The sequence below is a fragment of the Perissodus microlepis genome, chromosome 11 (genome assembly GCF_051167445.1).
Source record: "Perissodus microlepis isolate ML-2025 ecotype Zambia chromosome 11, ASM5116744v1, whole genome shotgun sequence".
Lineage (NCBI taxonomy): Eukaryota > Metazoa > Chordata > Actinopteri > Cichliformes > Cichlidae > Perissodus > Perissodus microlepis.
The window spans coordinates 37,351,073-37,369,997 of NC_140471.1; the positions used below are offsets into that span (position 1 = coordinate 37,351,073).

General features: G+C 44.9%; 1 protein-coding gene across 3 annotated transcripts; it reads right to left on the bottom strand.

The window, feature by feature from the left end:
• Positions 1 to 12: 12 nt before the first annotated feature.
• Positions 13 to 18,068, bottom strand: LOC146378519 (uncharacterized). Of its 3 annotated transcripts, none has more exons than XM_084944702.1 (9): positions 17,752 to 18,068; positions 12,377 to 12,525; positions 4,358 to 4,491; positions 4,054 to 4,171; positions 2,968 to 3,038; positions 1,834 to 1,909; positions 1,619 to 1,681; positions 1,116 to 1,185; positions 13 to 803 (listed from the first exon to the last, which is right to left on the bottom strand). In XM_084944702.1, the coding sequence occupies exons 2-9, from the start codon at positions 12,509 to 12,511 to the stop codon at positions 721 to 723; spliced, it is 750 nt and encodes a 249-aa protein (XP_084800828.1). In that variant the 5' UTR covers positions 12,512 to 12,525; positions 17,752 to 18,068; the 3' UTR covers positions 13 to 720. The 3 variants fall into 3 exon arrangements, with proteins under 3 accessions (XP_084800828.1, XP_084800827.1, XP_084800826.1); XM_084944701.1 differs by lacking the exon at positions 1,834 to 1,909 and adding an exon at positions 2,602 to 2,677 and having other exon boundaries at positions 12,377 to 12,522; positions 17,752 to 18,067; XM_084944700.1 differs by lacking the exon at positions 1,834 to 1,909 and adding an exon at positions 2,602 to 2,677 and having other exon boundaries at positions 17,752 to 18,067.
• Between the last annotated feature and the right edge of the window lie 857 nt (positions 18,069 to 18,925).

The window sequence follows — 18,925 nt, forward strand, 5'->3', positions numbered from 1 at the left end:
CCACAGACTCTGTTTGGGTCTACATACGGTACTTTTATTTTATAAAATCCTGTTTCACTTTCACGATTTATTACAATGAACTGTGACATCATCAGTGATGACAGCACCTGCCTCCAGGTAATCACTTTTCTTAACTTTGATTCTGTCCTAAGGTCAAAGAAAACAGGAGGCGTGTCTGGCTTGTGATTGGCCCCTTTGTTCACCATATTTGGCAGTTGAATGCCTCTGTTATTGGTCACTCCAGTAAGCCACACCCCAGAAGACAAAAACAATAATTAATTGGCTAACAGAAGATTGGCTTTAATCAATCAGTCATCAATATTTATTGTGGCAAAGTGAACTAAAGCAGGAACAACAAACCGTTAAGACAAACACGCCATTAGTCATTAGTTAATGAGGGGCGGGGCTGTTAGTCACTCATTATTACAAAAACATGACTGGGGTGGAGGCAAAGCAAATTGTGCAGAAAAAGTTCAAAGTAGGAATGTGAGAAAAGAGGGGGAGGGGCCAAAGGTGAGGGGAGGGGCCAGATTGGAGAGGAAATATCTCCCACACTCCTCTCATAGCAGGATCAGAGGATCTAGTTTTTGACCTCCAGCAAGCAGAGAAAAGGGGAGGGGCCAGTGACAAAAGGGGTTGAGCCAGAGGAAGAAAGGGAAGAGGAATATTTTGGCCACAGAGTTTCCTGACATCCACGTCAGGTAAGGCGGAGCCAGAGGTTCAGCAGGAGTTGAGCTCCTCCATGGTCTGGTTCAGGGTCGCCTGGAGCTCCAGGTTTGCGTTCTTGGCAGAAGTCAAAGCATCTGCAACACAGAGAGGAGGGGCCAACCAGTCAATGACCAATCACATCAATCACAGGCTGGTCTCTGAGGTCTTACAGTTTTACTTTGTGACCTCAGCTGGCAGCTGATAGTGTAGTGGTAAGACTATACGCCTTTGGAGCGGGAGTTGCAAGTTCGCCCTGTATTCAGTAAAGGTCCTGGCTAGAAAACCATGCTAAAACCTGGAATGGCGCGGCTAAGTCTGCAGGCTGTCCGCAGCTCGGACAAATGTTGTACTGTGTATGTGACAAATAACACTTGTTATCTGTGATGAATATTGATCGTGAGCCTCACCTTCCAGACCATCAATGGTTTTCTCCAGTTTGGCCACCGAGCGCTCGGCAAACTCAGCTCTGGTCTCAGCCTGAAACACAGGAAGTCGGATGACAAAAGGGAAATACACACAGGGGAGAATGTGAAAAGCTGGTCTGTTGCAGAACTCTGGTTTGTTGTTTTGTGCAGGATAAATAGTCAAACTGAAAACGCTCGTACGTCCTGGTTTTATACTTTTTTTCTTTTTTAAACCCTTTCAAGATATTTTTTGTTTCGTTTTTTTCAAAATAAAACATCACACTTTATGGTCACATTAATCTTGTTTAATATTCGTGACCTCAGACAAAGTCTCAGACCTTAATTATAAAATTGAAAATACATTACACACTTAGCCTTAAACCGACGATTGGCTGACTTTATTCAGATGCTTCCCTCCATGCAGCTGACAGCTTTTATTGTGAAAAGAAGAAACAAATCGAGTTTCTCCAACAGGTCGTGACGTCACAGGTGAACATGACACTCACCTCCTTCAGTCTGTTGCGCAGACTCTTGATCTCCTCCTCATACCTGTCCTCCTTCTGAGAGTACTGACACACAGAGACAGCAGCCAATCAGAGAGCAGGTACACACAGGTGAGCACACAGGTGTGAGGCTGAACCGTTTCTGGGTCCAGAGACTGCACCGGCTCCGTTCCCCGGCAGATTTACCTGTGCCATGAAGCCCCACCCCCTCCTCCTACCTTGTCGGCTTGGGCCTCCAGAGACTTTGCACTTGTGAACACAGTTTTCAGCTCCTCCTCCAACACCCGGGTCTTGCTGCAGGTCAAAGGTCACATCAGAGGACACAGTGTGTCAGACAGGCATGTGGGCAGGTAGGCTCGGGTGGTGTCAGGTATCAACTACCTTCCGACTAAAGCAGGATGCACTCAGCAGAACCTGGAAATGTTATGAGCCTGACCCAACTGTCCATACGGTCCCCATCTTCAATGTTCCCGCCTCAGGACTTAGACGGAGCAGCACACCTGCACAGGTGCTGCTCTGAGAGATTGCCAGGTACGGAACTGATGATGTATTCTGTCGCCAGGCAGACAGGTGCAGGTGCAAGGTGGAACACCATAAATGTGATCCTGTAGGCTCCGCCCCTTTGTTTTCAAGTCATGAGGATGCCAACAAAGCCATTGATTTACATTTCTACCTCACCTGCTGCTTGACATCCTGTTATCAAGATGGCTGCCGAGTGTCGAGAACTGCTTCTAGAAGGATATTAATCAACCCGACACCACCTGAGCACCCTACGAGTTTGTGTGTGTGTGTCATCAGGTGTGTGTGCGCGCACACTGTCAGGTGTCATTGAGCCTGCAGGTAGATTCATGCAGAGCAACAAGAGGAGGAGGGTGAGGAGGAGGAGCTGAAGCAGCAGATAAAGGTCAGAGATCATGGAGGCAGTGGGAGGTCAGGAGGAGGAGCTTCACTCGGACAGCAGGTCCAGGTCACGTGACCCTCAGTACCTTATCCTCGGACGCCTGCAGACTCTTCAGCGAGTGATCGAAGCTCCTCAGCTGCTCCTCCAACCTCCGAACCTTACTGTGAGACAGGTGGAGGCAGGTAGCAGGGCATGCAGACAGTTGCCGTAGAAACAGACAGGGAGAAAGAGGCGGAGCTGTTACAGAAGCAGTGTGGCATCACATCAATGTGATGTCAAAGTTACCAGGTGTGTCAAAGCAGCTTCATGCTGTTACAGAGGCAGGTATGTCCACTTCATTAGGAACACCTACCCGCTCGAAACTCACCTGTGTGGTCCCCGAGGTGTTCCTAATAAAGTGGCTCTGAAAGGTGTGTGTGTGTGTGTGTGTGTGTGTGTGTGTGTGTAGAACCTCTCGGCCTGCTCCGCTCGTTCTTCAGCTCGCTCCAGCTCTCCTTCCACCATCACCAGTTTACGAGCCACCTGTCAATCAAACAGCACACTGCATTCCTGTGTACGACACCACTATGTACTACTACTAGGGCTGGGTCATATCATACCGTTCACAGTAACACCGGTATAATGTTGGGCAACGCTAAGAAAATGAAATATGGCGATAGAATATGGGTAAAACGCGCATGTGCAGTGCCTTTGTTTACATACGCACATGGCGGCGACGCAGAATGAGAAGAGCGAAAGCGGATCTTTGAATGAAACGATGAACCTGAACTGGTTTGTAAAAATGCTGCAACTTCAGTGGTGTGGAACTGGTTTGGCTTTCGTCCGTCAGATACACAACAAAGCACTATTTTTGGTAGAGCATGCTAGCGGGCCGTCGTTATTACCGTGTTGTTTGGAAAATACGACACTTAAAATCAATCCTTTGATTTTTCTGAAAGTCGACAGAGCCCCTTATAATCCCGTGCGCCTTATTTATGAACTCTGGTTGTGTTTACTGACCTCGAGACGATTTTATGTACCCGGCGCTCGAAAATCTGTCAAATGTTTCAGTACGACTTTGCTGAGCTACGAAGCCGCACCGCTTGATGGATTGTCGGAGCATTACGGCTGTCGTAGGCGGAGCCTCGCGGAGTGATACGTACTGTGCTTCAACATAATATTACCGTATTGTGTGTATAACCTCTTTTTAAGGTTTGTGGATGTTATACATGGTTATGCTGAGGATACGTCGGCCAGTTTCCACTGGAAATGCCTTTTGGTTAAACTGTCAGCAACGAATTTGCATTTGCACTGTTACATTTTTATATAACTTTAATGCAGATAAAAACAGCTGCTTGTTTAAGTGAAAATACATTGATGGTTTTTTGCACTAATAAAGTTGAGGAGTTGTGAAATATTTTGTCTCGTGTCAATTATATCGTCAGTTATATCGTTATCGCAGATTTTCAGATGTATATCGTGATAAATATTTTTGGTCACATCGCCCTGCTCCAACTATGTGGTAATGCCAGTAGCAGCGTGTGCAGTACTGCAGTACCTCCTCGTACTTGCGGTCTGCCTCCTCAGCGATGGTTTTGGCCTCCCTCAGCTGCACCTCCAGCAGCTCCATCTTCTCCTCGTCCTTCAGAGCTCTGTTCTCAATCACCTTCATCCCCCTGATTGTGGACAAAGTTATGTGATCACATTTAACCTTTGACCTTCTCAGCACTGCTGCTGTGTAAAACAGCTACAAACAAATCCTGCAGTGCTTCTCTACAGTCATAGTACTGCCACAGTATTACTGTGTATTATTACAAGCTGTAGTACTTTGCAGTATTTGTGGAGTACAAGCGCCCTCTGACCTCTCGCTCTCGTCGGCTACCTTCTCAACCTCGTCCAGCTTGTGCAGCGCGGCGGCGAGTCTCTCCTGAGTGCGGTCCAGGTTCTCCTCGCTGAGCTGCAGACGCCGACCCAGAGACGTGACCTCGGCCTCCGCCTGCGGGGAGACACAGACACAGGTCAGCTGACACATCGACCTCTAACCCCTCAGGGGCGCAAACATCCTGTCATTCCCCATCCTGTTCCTTCCTTTCACAATAAAATTCCTTTTCACACACAGGTGCGCGCACACACAGTGACAGCTGCACATGAAATACTTAAAGCTAAAAATGTGTTTTTTTTACTAGTTATGAAACGTTGTTACTGTAGTAATAACAAGCTTGCTCTGGTTCAGGAGCACAAAGAGGAAATGACATAGGAATCATCTGTTTTATAAATAATGTTTCTGATTTCATGATTCACAAACATGCCTAAAAAACAAAAACAAAGCTTAACTGTAGTTTGTCTATTTACTCTTAAAATATGAAACTCGACTTTAATTCTGCTTAAAGTCGAGTTCAGCAGCAGAACGCACAAGCAGACTGCGGCCTTTTTAATCCAGCACCTTTAATCTGGAGGTAACAGGAAGTGAAACGGGTCAGGCTTCCTGTACGCATCAGGTCACACAGCCAAGTGTGTGTTATCAGCAGCTTCATGCTGCCGTTTATCAGCGCGTCACGCCCTGATACACACACACACACACACACACACACTGTACTGCGGTACTCAGAGTACACACTCCGCTGACAGGAAGGGTACTGGATATTTACTGTAACAGGTAGCAATGAGGCTGTGCACACTGTGAGGGAGGAACCACATGTGAGCCACCTCCAGATGTGCGTGAGTCAACGCACCTATCAATCATAGGCATTTTCACAACACTTTGATAATCGGAGGAAATGATGTCGCTGCAGCACAACAACCGTAAGATAAATAACAGGATATTTGTGGAGTCCGGTGACATAGGCGGTCAAGATGGCAGCTTGAATAGAGATTGACAGACCACGTGACTTTCGCGCATTGCATGCTGGGAACTCTTGGCAAAACAATCCAAGTACCGCATCAAATGCAAGCATTTGCAGCACCGCAAAACGTTCATTCTCCGGTTCCAATACCTTCTTGGTTTTTCTTTGCCCCCCAAAAAAGGTATGTACAAAACGAAGGAGAACAATGCCGGTCCGTACAAAGACGGACTCGACAAAAAGGCAAAGAAAAGATACGAGGAAAAAAAATCAAAGGAGTGAAAGGGTTAGACCCTCACGAGCACACAGAGTGGACAAAGGACGTTAGCGTGCTGCCCAACTTTCACCACGCTCATATTTATAATTATACGGTTCTTGGAGTGAGTGCACTTGTCACGGACAAACGAGCGGCATTTAATCCCTGTAAACGGCTGCTGCACGAAAGGAAGATAAAGTTCTCCCTACTGTTCCCACCGGTGCTGGTGCTGAAAATGACGGAGGGCAGACGTGAGTTTACCGACCCAAAAAAAGCCCAGGACTACATTCTGTCTTTACTTTAAGGGAGTTATTTACAGTCAGGGCTTGGATTTAAACACTACCCTTTTTTTTTTTTCTTGCCCTAGCATTAATTAACACGCTATACACGATATACTTTGCACCTCCTAACTGTTTAGTTTCAATATTATAGGGCTTCGCAGTTTTATTTGATTTATTCAGTTGTGCTGCTTCTGAGGATACGACAGAATCTGCTTAGTAGAGAAGCTCACTAAGACTATTAAATTCCTCTTTTAGTTTTTCAGTTGTTATGAAGCCCTTTTCAGTTTGTCTGTTCAGCTAGCCAAGTCCTGGAATGACTGTTTTCCTCATATTACATTGATTTAATATGCTGCTGCTGGCGACGGGTCCTGTTTATGACTGTTCGACTGGTTAGAGTCACGGACCATAAAGTTTATGTTTTTCTTTCTGGGTCTCATAGCCCACCTGAGGGTGACTAGTGTTCTCGGTTGCCCCAGACGTATCTGTTTAAATGTTTATCAGTTGTTATTTTTATTTACTTCCAACCCCCCCCCCCATTTTTCTTACAGCCAGCCTTCCAAATATTGTCCACTCAGTACTGAACTCCTGGTTCTAATAATAAGTTACCCCACGGTTATATGTCTGATACGTATTGCATGATGGCGAATAAGCCACAAAGGGCCCTTACTTTAATGACCTGGAATGTAAAAGGCCTTAACCATCCAATAAAAAAAAGAAAATCATGACATTTATCAAATCAAAAAAAGTTGACATTGTCTTTCTTCAAGAGACTCACTTGTCTCCCCAAGAGTCAGATAAACTTTGCCGTGATTGGGTGGGTCAGGTATTCTTTTCGTGTGGCAGCAGTCAGAGTAGGGGTGTCGCACTTTTAATTCATAAGCAGTTACAGTTTACATGCTCCCGGATGGTTAAGGATGAAGATGGGCGGACATTGCTACTCTTGGCTGAGATTCAAGGCCATAGGATGATTTTAAGCAATATCTATGCACCAAACATCGGCGACCCCACCGTTTTTGGAAACTTGGAATGCAAAATTAGTGATATGGGCGACTACCCAATCCTGATAGCAGGGGACTTCAATTTGGTCATGGATGATATACTGGATCGAAGCACTCCCTCACAGCGACACTCTAGATCAGCTTCGGTCACTATAAAAATGTGTAGGACCTTGGGTTTGGTGGACGTATGGAGAGTATTCAACCCATCCACAAGAGTTTACACCTTTTATTCTGCCCCCACAACACTCTGTCAAGAATAGATTATTTTCTTGTGTCAAATTCTATCATGCCCTCAGCAATGTCTTGCTCTATTGGTAGTATACACGTTTCTGACCATGCCTCTGAGCTCCTGCATCTGAGCTCATTTGGCAGCCCCCCCCCCCCCCCCCCCAAGTCTCCCAGATGGAGGCTAAACTCAAGCCTTTTACATGATCCCAACTTTTTCCACTCCTTAAGAGAGCAGATCAATTCTTATATATAAATTAACCTCTCTACAGCTCCCAGTGAGGGTGTAGCATGGGAAGCTTTGAAAGCTTTTATTAGAGGGTTCATCATCCAGCATGCCTCATATAAGAAGAGAACTGCTCTGACCAAGCAGATAGACCTGGAGAGGAAGATTGCCATAGCTGAAGCCACTTTTAAGGCAGACATGAGCTCAGCAAATCTGACCCACCTAACTAGACTTAAATATGAGTTTAACTCAATTTTGACTCAGAAAATGGAGTTTTCTCTATTTCGGGCAGAAATACTTCGAAGATGGAGATAAACCTGGCAAACTGCTTGCAAGATATATTAAACAAAAAGAAGCTCAGACTATCATAGCAGCAGTTAGAGCACATGATGGCACTATGGTGTCAAAACCCTCTGAAGTGAATGAAGCCTTTAGAGATTTCTATATGCAACTCTACTCCTCAGAAGTACAAGCAAACTCTCAGGAAATTAACAGTTTTCTCTCCCCCCTCAACCTCCCAACTCTCTCTAAGACACAGGTGGACTCCCTGGACGCCCAAATTTCAAAGGAAGAAATCTTAAGGGTAATCAAAAACCTTCCAACTGACAAGGCCCCTGGGTTGGATGGGTTTACAGCAGAGTTTTACAGGAACTTTGCAGAGGAGCTCTCCCCTTTACTCCTGCAAATGTTTGAGGAGGCCCTGGATAAGGGCAGCCTGCCACCAACACTGTCAGAGGCACTTATTTGTGGGGGCGACCGTGGCTCAGGGGGTTGGGAAGCGTATCTGTAACCGGAAGGTCGCCGGTTCGATCCCCGGGCTCTCTGTCCTGGTCGTTGTGTCCTTGGGCAAGACACTTTACCCTACCGCCTACTGGTGTTGGCCAGAGGGGCCGATGGCGCGATATGGCAGCCTCGCTTCTGTCAGTCTGCCCCAGGGCAGCTGTGGCTACAACCGTAGCTTGCCTCCACCAGTGTGTGAATGCGAGAGTGAATGAATAGTGGCATTGTAAAGCGCTTTGGGTGCCTTGAAAAGCGCTATATAAATCCAATCCATTATTATTATTATTATTATTATTTCCCTTGTCTTAAAGAAAAACAAAGACCCGCTTGACTGTAAGAGTTACAGACCAATAAGCTTGATCAATTGCAATTGCAAAATTTTAGCTAAGGTACTAGCAACCAGATTAGATAAGGTCATGACTTACTTAATACACCCCGCCCAAGTTGGTTTTATTCGGACCCGCAGCTCTGCCGATAATATTAGACGCCTAATTGATATTATGTGGGCAACCCAGAATAAATCCTCTACGGGGGACTTTTCTCCAGCTATAGCCCTCTCCCTAGATGCAGAGAAAGCATTCGACAGGGTAGAGTGGCGTTTTCTATTTTGTGTAATGGAAGCATTTGGCTTTGGCCCAAAATTCATAAGGTGGGTCAAACTTCTCTACAACAATCCAAGAGCATCAATACTAACAAACCGTATTATATCACAGTCCTTCGACCTCCACAGAGGTACAAGGCAGGGCTGCCCACTGAGTGCTCTGCTTTTTGCTCTAGCTTTAGAGCCTCTGGCAGCGACAATACGTACAGACCCTGATTTTCCAGGTATCCAGGTCCACAATAATAATCACAAACTGATGCTCTATGCTGATGACGGCCTGGTCCTAATATCGCAGCCAGAACGCTCTCTACCTGCTCTCTTAAGAATTATTAACCGGTTCTCTAATATATCAGGATATAGAGTAAATTGGTCAAAGTCTGAAGCGCTCCCTCTGACAGCCTTCTGCCCCAAAACCCTGTTCCAGCCGGGGGATTTCAGCTGGCCTCAGACTGGTATTAAATACTTGGGCATTACATTCCCCCGTTTGTTATACAACATAGTTCAGGCTAATTTTGAACCTCTATTGGACAAGTTCAGAACCGACATAAGTAGATGGTCCCCTTTGTTTCTCACCCTTTGGGGTAAAGTTAACATCATCAAAATGAATTGTGCTCCAAAATGTAATTACCTACTACAAACACTCCCGCTAGAAATCCCATCAAAATATTTTCATCAATTTGACAGATTGTGCAACCAATTCATATGGAACAACAGACGCCCTAGAATAAAGCTTAAAAAGCTATAGCAGCCAGTGGAGTCGGGTGGCCTGGGCGTCCCAAATTTACTGTTTTATCATTATGCTTTCAGTCTGAGACACTGGGCTCTCCCTCCAGAACGAGCCCCCCCATGGTTTAGTCTGGAGAGTACTTTGTGCTCACCACTCCCTCCGATGCACATTTTAACCACCAAGCTCCCACCAGATATACAAACCCACCCCATTCTTCCGTTTCTGCAGACGGTCTGGAAGAAGGTGGCCTTGCTATTAAATTTTAACTCCCACCTTCATACTGAGGCCTCCATATGGCTCAATCCCAAACTCTGCATTAATAAGTTTCCGTTTTTCTGGAGACTGTGGGTCCAGACAGGGATAGTCTGATAGATACTTGTTCTCGGAGACCTGTATCAGGGGAGAATTCTCAAGTCCTTCAACGACCTTAAAGCACAGTTTCAGTTGCCACAGAGTCAGTTTTGGAGGTACTTGCAGCTCTGGCACTTATTGCTCAAAACCTTTGGTTCCTCCTCCAAACCACCTCCAACTATTGAATATCTCAGCTACATCAAAAAAAAATCTTTGGGGGAGGTCGTGAAGTCTCTAAATATTACTCAATGCTTGTTAAGGGCACGAGTAAAGGGCTACCCGCCCTCCGGTTAGCTTGGGAATCGGACCTTGGTGTGGTTTTTACAGATCAGGAATGGACTACAATTTTGCAGAATAGTAAAAAGGTGTCCAGGGAACTTAGAACGAGACTAATCCAATTTAAATTACTACACCGAATTTACTGGTCGCCACACAGACTGTATAGGGCGAACCTCATACAGTCCCCTGAATGCTGGAGATGTCAGACTGGGGTGGGCACATTGACCCATATGATTTGGAGCTGTCCTAAAACCCAAATCTTTTGGACTGAGATACATGACTTTATCAAATCAACCATACGATGGGATATTCCTTTTTCACCAAGGCTATTTGTTTTGGGGGACCCATCACTCCTTAAATATGCTCCGCCTAAGGCTGCTGTGGGTACAGACTGCATTGATGCTGGGGCGTAAACTCATTATTTCCCAGTGGAAGGCCCCTTCCACCCCACCTGTCTCTGTATGGCATATTCAACTAGGGAGACTCGCTGCACTAGGACAACTGTCATACAGGCTTCTGAATAAAGTGGAGAGTTTCCATCTGAAGTGGGATCCATATCTGTCCAGAATAAAACGAACAGACTAGAACTTAGACTGGGACAGACATTGAAATTCTGACGAAGCACCCTTAGGGATGTCAGGGTGCGGCATGCAGTAAGGCCCACATAGTCAAAGGCTGGCTGTTTTTGTTTGTTTATCTCTTGCTTTGTTTGTCCCCCCTCATTTTGGTTTTGTATTCTCTACTGTTCTGCTGCTATGCTGATGCTTTTTTTTATGTGATGTAATCTGTCTCTGCAGTGGACTGTAGTGTTCTAAAAGCACAATAAAATATTAATCACAAAAAAACAAAAACAGGATATTTGTAAATGTTTACAAACATAAGAGCTCAGTTATAAACATCCAGAATATTACAGAGGTGAAATATATCTGTGTTTAAAGAAGCAACAGGAACGTGTTCATCGAGCTTCATCACTTCCTGTTCACGCTGGCCGCCGGGTTAACGCATTCTCCTCCAGCATCATCAAACACGATCAGCATGTTGTCACGGACAGCTTAAACAGCCAATCAGAGTGAAAACAGCACCATGCTGAGCCAATCAAGTGGCTGGACCAAATATTCACAAAAACTCAGGCGACTGTGTCAGCGAGCCCACAAACTTAGAAAAGGTGAGCGCCCTCTGCTGCAGCGCTGCTGGAACTACACAGCTCGCCTGATCTCGCCCTGCTTCAAACACGCCGAGTTCGCTCTAAACTTCAGGCTGTACACCAATCAGAGCCAGCCGCATCAGGCACACTTCCTGTTTTGTGACTGAGGTCTGATTGCGAGTAATGGCATCACTTCCTGTCTGACGGCAGGTAAATGCAGTGCCACATAACCCTTTAAGACCTACCACAGAGCCAAGTCCGCCAGAGCTTATCTTTATATTTTTACAGGCTGTGGAGCCATTTTTGGGAGCATTTCAAGTTGCTATACATCAATACAACAGTTATAGCCCAAAGTTTAATAACATGTATGCATTAAGTCCATAGTAACTACATAAATTGCAAAAAAGTGCAATGAACAAGAAAATTGTTTTTGATTTTTTACATATATTTCTAGCTAGAGAAATTTATGAGATACACCAATTTTTATATACTGCAGGAAAAACAAAAATAAATATTATAATGCAAATTTGCAAAAGATTCAGCATGTGCATCAAAATAAACTGCACTGCTGGAAATAGTTTGAGTTGTAAGAATCCCAGAAACTATTCAGAAAAGCATAAAGCTAAATATGACTTTTAAAAACACCAGTATAGGCTTATAAGGCCCTGAAGCTAAAAAAAAAACGACATTTTCCGCGAAAATGACATCACTTCCGGTCTCGGCCAGGTAATGGCGGACATGCGATTGTTCGCGCTGACGTCTATTCCAAGGTAGGAAGTGTTTTGAACAGCTGAAAGCGTATTTCTGGAATATTATGTTTTTGTTGCTGCAAGCGCTTTTTATGCAGTTTTTGCAAAGCTTTATGTGGAAGGAAACTGTGACCTAGGGCAAGCTGATGGCATAAGATGTAAGTACAACTCCTCCGGTTTCATATGCAAAAAAATTTTTGCGCTAGCTTACGTGGTTGCAGTTCTACAGAGATTTAAAAATAGTTACGCAAAACGGAGCGTGCCCACTCCGACCGGTTTTAAAGGGTTAAACCCACAATGACAAATGCACAGCAGTACAGGACTGTGGGAGCGCAGCCTCATGCCACCTGACAGGAAACAGCTGTGAAATACGTGATGTCATCGCCTGTGACTTAAGGACATCGTTCGGGTGCGTGTGCCGTACCTCCTCCCGGGTCCTCTTCTCCTTCTCCACCTCCCTCTGCAGTCGCTCTGCCCGCTCCTCGGCCTCCTCGGCCTGGTCCTGCAGGACTTTGATCTTTTTCTTCACTGCCTCGATGCTGTTCATGCCGCCACTCATCTTTTCTTCTTCTACTGCACAGAAAAAGTTTATTACACACTTTTCACAGTAAAACAGTCAGCGCGCCGCACATACCTAGTCTGAAATAAACTATCAGCAGGAAGTCCGTTCAAACGACGTTTTGTAAGAGTGAAATAATCACAGCTGAGGTCAGAGGGAGGCCCTCTATCACTGAGCCGGGGAGCGAACACAGCGAGCCGCGGTGTGATACACAACGTGGAGCCGCTGCTCCTCCAAACAGAAAGGAGATGGCTAAATCGGTCGCCTCCTGGGTAAGGTGCTCCGACCAAGCCCGTCCTACCAGGAGGAAGCCCCAGATCTATCGCCTGGCCTGGGAACGGCTCAGCGTTTCCGCAGGTAAACTGGAGGAGGTGGTGAGAGGGAGGTCTGAGCCTTGATCAATTCTGCACTCAGCTTTGAGGTCTCCAATATCACTGAAATGCAGCCAGATGCTCACTTTACGTTTTCACTCATTTTACGACACACTTTTAAGTCTCTCTGTGTGTCTGGCCTGTATCACTACATGTCTGCCCTCCTTCCTGCTTTCACATTATAGTATGATCCCAGTCTGTCTGGCCGCATAGTGCGCCCATTGAAATATAGTCCCACCCCTTCCTGTATGGATTCTCAGCAATCTTCCACACCAGCCTATTAATCAACCAAAGACCCAGACAGACTTTTAATTCATTTGAAAGTCTGATGCTTAGCCTTGTCCACCCCAGCTGTAAAACTCAGAGACCAGTAGGGCTGCCAAACACGATTATTTTGATAGTCGACTAGTCAAATTATGCATCCATTGGACGTAAAACATACAGCTTATTGCACCAGCAGCATCTGCTCTTATATAGCTATCATTAGCTTACAGCTTTAAGTGTTTAAGGTATGTGCTAACTAAAAATAAAGACAAGATGATAGTTTGTTTCGGTGAAGTTTAATAAACTCCTTGCTATCTAAAATATAACAGGACACCGGAGTAAATTCTCGAGCATCTCACACTTCTGATAATCAGCTGTCTGCTTGACGTTTATTCAGCTGTGTAAAAACTATAACTTTAATCTCAGCCAAACCGATTTACTCAGGAACAAATAAAACACTAAAAAAAGCCAAACAATAACATTTTTAAGTTATCTAAGTGACTGATATATCATGTTTAACCTGAGTAGCGAAAGACGGCGGTGGGTTTGAAAACGATTTGCCGGGAGTCCGGTGTTCTCACGGCTCTAGTGAGCCTTGCCCCCGGCTCGCTATCGAGCTAGTGGGTAACAGACGTCTCCGAAAACGTCGGAGCGCTTTTGAAAATATGTGGTGTCTTGATAAACTGAGCAGATATTTGAGGTTTACACAGCTACATTCTCGCCTGGAAATATGTTAAACGCTTATTTTGTGACTCAGAAAGAATAATAAGAGTAATATTAAAACTAACTAGCTGCCACCGTTGTTGGAAACTGAGCTGGGCCGCGCTATGAATTCTGGGACAGAGCTGCTGCTTCTTCTTCTTCTGGGTTTAACGGCAGCTGGCATCCATGTACATGCAGTGCTGCCATCTTCTGTTTCAGTCCGTTATTACACTCTTAAATCCTACTGCTTATTCCTGCGTCTTTTGGGATCTTACAAAGCTTCAAACGACGCGTCGACTATTAAATCAGTCATCGACGATTTTGATAGTCGACGTAATCGTGACTAGTCGACTAATCGTGGCAGCCCTAGAGACCAGTCTTACTTGTTATCATCTATCATCCACCTGAGCCTTACACAGAGTTTGTCTGATTTCTCAGACTTTTTAATCTGATTTAGTGCTCAGCTCAGATAAAATAATTATTGTGGGGGATTTTAACATCCATGTAGATGCTAAAAATGACAGCCTCAACATGGCATTTAATCTGTTATTAGACTCAATTAGCTTCTCTCAAAATGTAAAAGAACCCACCCAGCTTGATGATGACGACACCATCAACATGCGCTATCGCGGTAGAGCGGTATAGTCAAAATCTCTACCGTTGGCCAAATTTATATCGTTTCTACTGCCCACCCCTAGTTACAAATGATCTTCTTATGGCCTCTGACAGTGGACTCATCTCTGTGCTTGTCCTGCTAGACCTCAGTGCAGCGTTCGATACTGTTGACCATAATATCCTATTAGAGCGATTAGAACATGCTGTAGGTATTACAGGTACTGTGCTGCAGTGGTTTGTATCATATCTATCTAATAGACTCCAGTTTGTGCATGTAAATGGAGAGTCCTCTTCACACACTGAGGTTAATTATGGAGTTCCACAGGGTTCAGTGCTAGGACCAATTCTGTTTACATTATACATGCTTCCCTTAGGCAGCATCATTAGAAGACATAGCATACATTTACACTGCTATGCAGATGACACCCAGCTCTATCTGTCCATGAAGCCAGATAACACACACCAATGAGTTAAACTGCAGGAATGTCTTAAAGACATAAAGACCTGGATGGCCGCTAACTTTCTGCTTCTTAATTCAGATCAAACTGAGGTTATTGTACTCGGCCCTGAAAATCTTAGAAATATGGTATCTAAGCAGATTCTTACTCTGGATGGCATTACCTTGGCCTCCAGTAACGCTGTGAGGAACCTTGGAGTCATTTTTGACCAGGACATGTCCTTCAACGCACATATTAAACAAATATGTAAGACTGCTTTCTTCCATTTGTGCAACATCTCTAAAGTTAGAAATATCCTGTCTCAGAGTGACGCTGAAAAACTAGTTCATGCATTTATTACTTCCAGGCTGGACGACTGTAATTCATTATTATCAGGAAGTCCTAAAAACTCCCTGAAAAGCCTTCAGTGAATCCAAAATGCTGCAGCAAGAGTCCTGACAGGGACTAGAAAGAGAGAGCATACTTGAGCCTGATTCTGCCAGAGGTTTCTTCCCGTTAAAAGGGAGTTTTTCCTTCCCACCATCACCAAAGCCCTTGCTCATATAATTGTTTAGGCTTTCTCTGTTTTCCTCGCATTATTGAAGGGCCTTTACTTTACCATATATGGCACCTTGAGGCAACTGTTGTTGTGATTTGGCGCTATATAAATAAAACCGAGTTGCATTAAACCAACGTGTGTATTTTTGAGTGACCAAGCCGTACGGAAAGCAGTGATCAGGCAGTTCTCGAATGTGTAAGATTAGTGATATGCTGTGTTGCTGGTGATACGTGAATGGCTCGAACTCATGAAGAACCAAAACAAAAACCTGCTTTTCCTGGAACGCGTCAACTCTGAAGCGACATGACTTTCAAGTTCTGACAGCCAATGGTAACATGGATGGAACATAGCATAACATAGGGCTGTGTGATATGACCAAACTCTCATATCCCGATATAAGACATCTATCGTCCAGATAACAACAATAATAATAATAATAATAATAATAATAATAATAATAATGGATTGCATTTATATAGCGCTTTTCAGGACCCCTCAAAGCACTTTACAATACCACTATTCATTCACTCTCACATTCATACACTGGTGGAGGCAGCTACAGTTGTAGCCACAGCTGCCCTGTGGCAGACTGACAGAGGCGAGGCTGCCATATTGCGCCATCGGCCCCTCTGGCCATCACCAGTAGGCGGTAGGTGAAGTGTCTTGCCCAAGGACACAACGACCGAGACTGTCCGAGCCGGGGCTCGAACTGGCAACCTTCCGATTACAAGACGAACACCCAACTCTTGAGCCACGATCGCCCAATATAACGATATAAATCACAAAAATTTTAACATTTTCTTAAAGTTCTGTGAATCTCGGGCAGCTCGACTTACGTAAAGTGTTTCCAGCTGGGCGTTGTGTACCTGGAGTTGAGTGTTTTAACCGATGCATGAAACGATACAATTTTAGACATAAGTTGTAAAGGCCACCATTTTCTTTGTGAGTATTTATCACACAGCGTGCTGCGGGGAAAAGCCTGTTCTAACATTTGAGTCTAGGGTTTATTTTTTAGCACCTGACGGCTCTTTTTTGCTTCTCATCTGTAAATACTCTGCATACTCTTTCACGTGATTCAGTTTATTTTGAAAAGTCTCAACAGGATCTTGAGCTTTATTGTGAAAGGTTTATGTGGAAAATAAACAAGCGGACATGCGATGGTTTTACCAACGTTGTTGCTAACGACAAGGCATAAAAACAGGCGCTTGTCCGTCCATAGTGTGGTTATATTAAATATAAGAGAAAGAGAGAACTTTAAGAAATGAATATAGCCACTACAGTGACCATCAAAATGATGAAAAAATATTGCCGTAAACAGTTTGTTTTGCAACACCACAAAACAAACGATAGCGTAAAATGAAACGATAGACGTTTTTATATCGTCATCCGATATACATCGTTATATCGAACAGCCCTAGTATAACATCTTAGCTCAGACAGAAGGCTGCGTGGTTATTTCTGCTGTCAGATCACAGTGGCATCCTGCAGCCCACAGAGAAACATGGGTTTCGCGCTCCTGAGATGAACGAAGAGGGCAGAGCAATCTCTGCTTTAGATCATCTCCACAGAACAGCGTCCTCTGGGAGGATCCGATATTTGGATTGGGTGTCAGCAACGAGTTGATCTCGGGGAATTTTCCTCGCAGTCAGCTGACACAAATCCGCTGAGATGGGTACGCCGCTGTTCCACCTGAGCACCAGTGGCTCTTTCTTGTGTTGCAGCAGCCTCTTGATTCCCAACACCGCCAAGCTGAAGGCTGTAAGAACGACTGCTACATTTGAGCTCAGCTCAGAGATTCTTAGAGTACTCTGATTATTCTTAATAATCTGATTTCCCCACACTGCTGGGCCTGAGCAATGACCCATCCTCCAAGTGTGATTAATGTACAGGGTCATCACCCGTATTTTTGACCACTGATTAAACTGATCAAATCGGAAGTGTAGGTCAGAGTTGAAGCGTTGATCTGAAGAGGCACGTTCAGGGGGCGGTTCTAGTTCTCTCCCCCTATGATTGGCTTTTTTAAATAAAGTTGGTCTGAATAAAACTCAAACTTTAGTCCCTCCCTGTGCCCGCGCACCTCTCACTTGCTCAGGTCGTTTATCCATACCTCATCGATTATTACCGACTTTATCGGAAGCACGTTTTTCACACCTGACTTCCTCTTGTGTGCGCCACTGTTTGTTCCGTGTTAGCACGTTAGCGCCGGAAGCTAGCTGCGGACACCGCCCTGTTAGCGGCTAGTTCGTTAGCTCAGCTCAAGTGTGCTGCTTTACCCGTGTGTCCCCCACTTACCTGTCCGAATCCTTGGAAAGAGTCACACCTGTAGCTCGCGCCCTTCTTCCGCTGCACTCACTTCCCGGTCAGCTAACTGTTAGCTGTTGGCGGCTAATGCCTCACTCTCCGTGAAGTTTGACGAACTGTGAATCGCGCTCCGTCTCAGCCTCGGCGGACTCGAGTCTCGTGTCGGTCCTCGTGCTCCCTGTTCGGGTGGTGGTCTCGATTTCTGGTCTAGGGTTCTGGTCGCGCTGAGTCTGGATTCCGGTTCCAGCCAACTCCCAACTCAGGAGACTTCGCCCTCTTCCGGGTTAAATTCGCTCCACGGGAAGTGATGTTGCACTATGTCCTCTTCAAAGTAAAAGTCCGAAAGAAGAAGCTGCCGAGTATCAAAGTTTAAAATCAGACTCCTGAGCTCTGTGAATACCTCTCGGACAGCTCACATTAACGCTCTCTATCAAAACTAAAGAAAGTGTATTAATTCTTTGTGCAAATATGACTGTTTTAAATGAATTAAAACTTACTTTTTACTTTTAATTCCTCTCAGACAAACTGCAGATTTGCTTCAGTTTTACCGGTTTTAGTGACTTTCCTGAAACTGAATGGACTCTTCAGTGTCTGGCTGTGTTCTGTTTTGTTTTTGGGTTTTTTTCCCTGAATAAGTTGTTTTTGAAACTGTTTAGCTGTTAATCCCCTCTCATTGTGATTGAATATTAAACCTTAGAAAGCATAATGACAGATTTTTTTTTTTTTAACAAACCAAAGCAGAAATCTTCTCCAGCTTGTTCTTCTGATGTGTTATTGCAATTTGGCTCTAATTAAATCAATTAAATTAACAGCAGCAGCCACCTCGAGGTGGGAAAAAAGTGTAGAAGATCAGAGAGGAGTGACTCTGACAGGTGTGCACAGGTAGCTCCAGCGTGATGTTAAAGCAGGAAGACCCCCACCTTCGTCCTGTAACAGCAGCGATCTGTGGTCCTGGGACATCGATCAAGCCGCTCTTCTATGGAACCAGCTCTCTGTTCGGATTATACAATTTTATTCCTGTTAAAGGGGAGTTTTTCCTTCCCACTGTTGCCAAGTGCTTGATCAAAGGTTGCCATTTGATTATTGGGTTTTCTCTGTATTATCATAGGGCAGTGTGCCAAACAGACACTGCCGGGGGCCAGAATTGGTCCGCAAAGGATTCGAT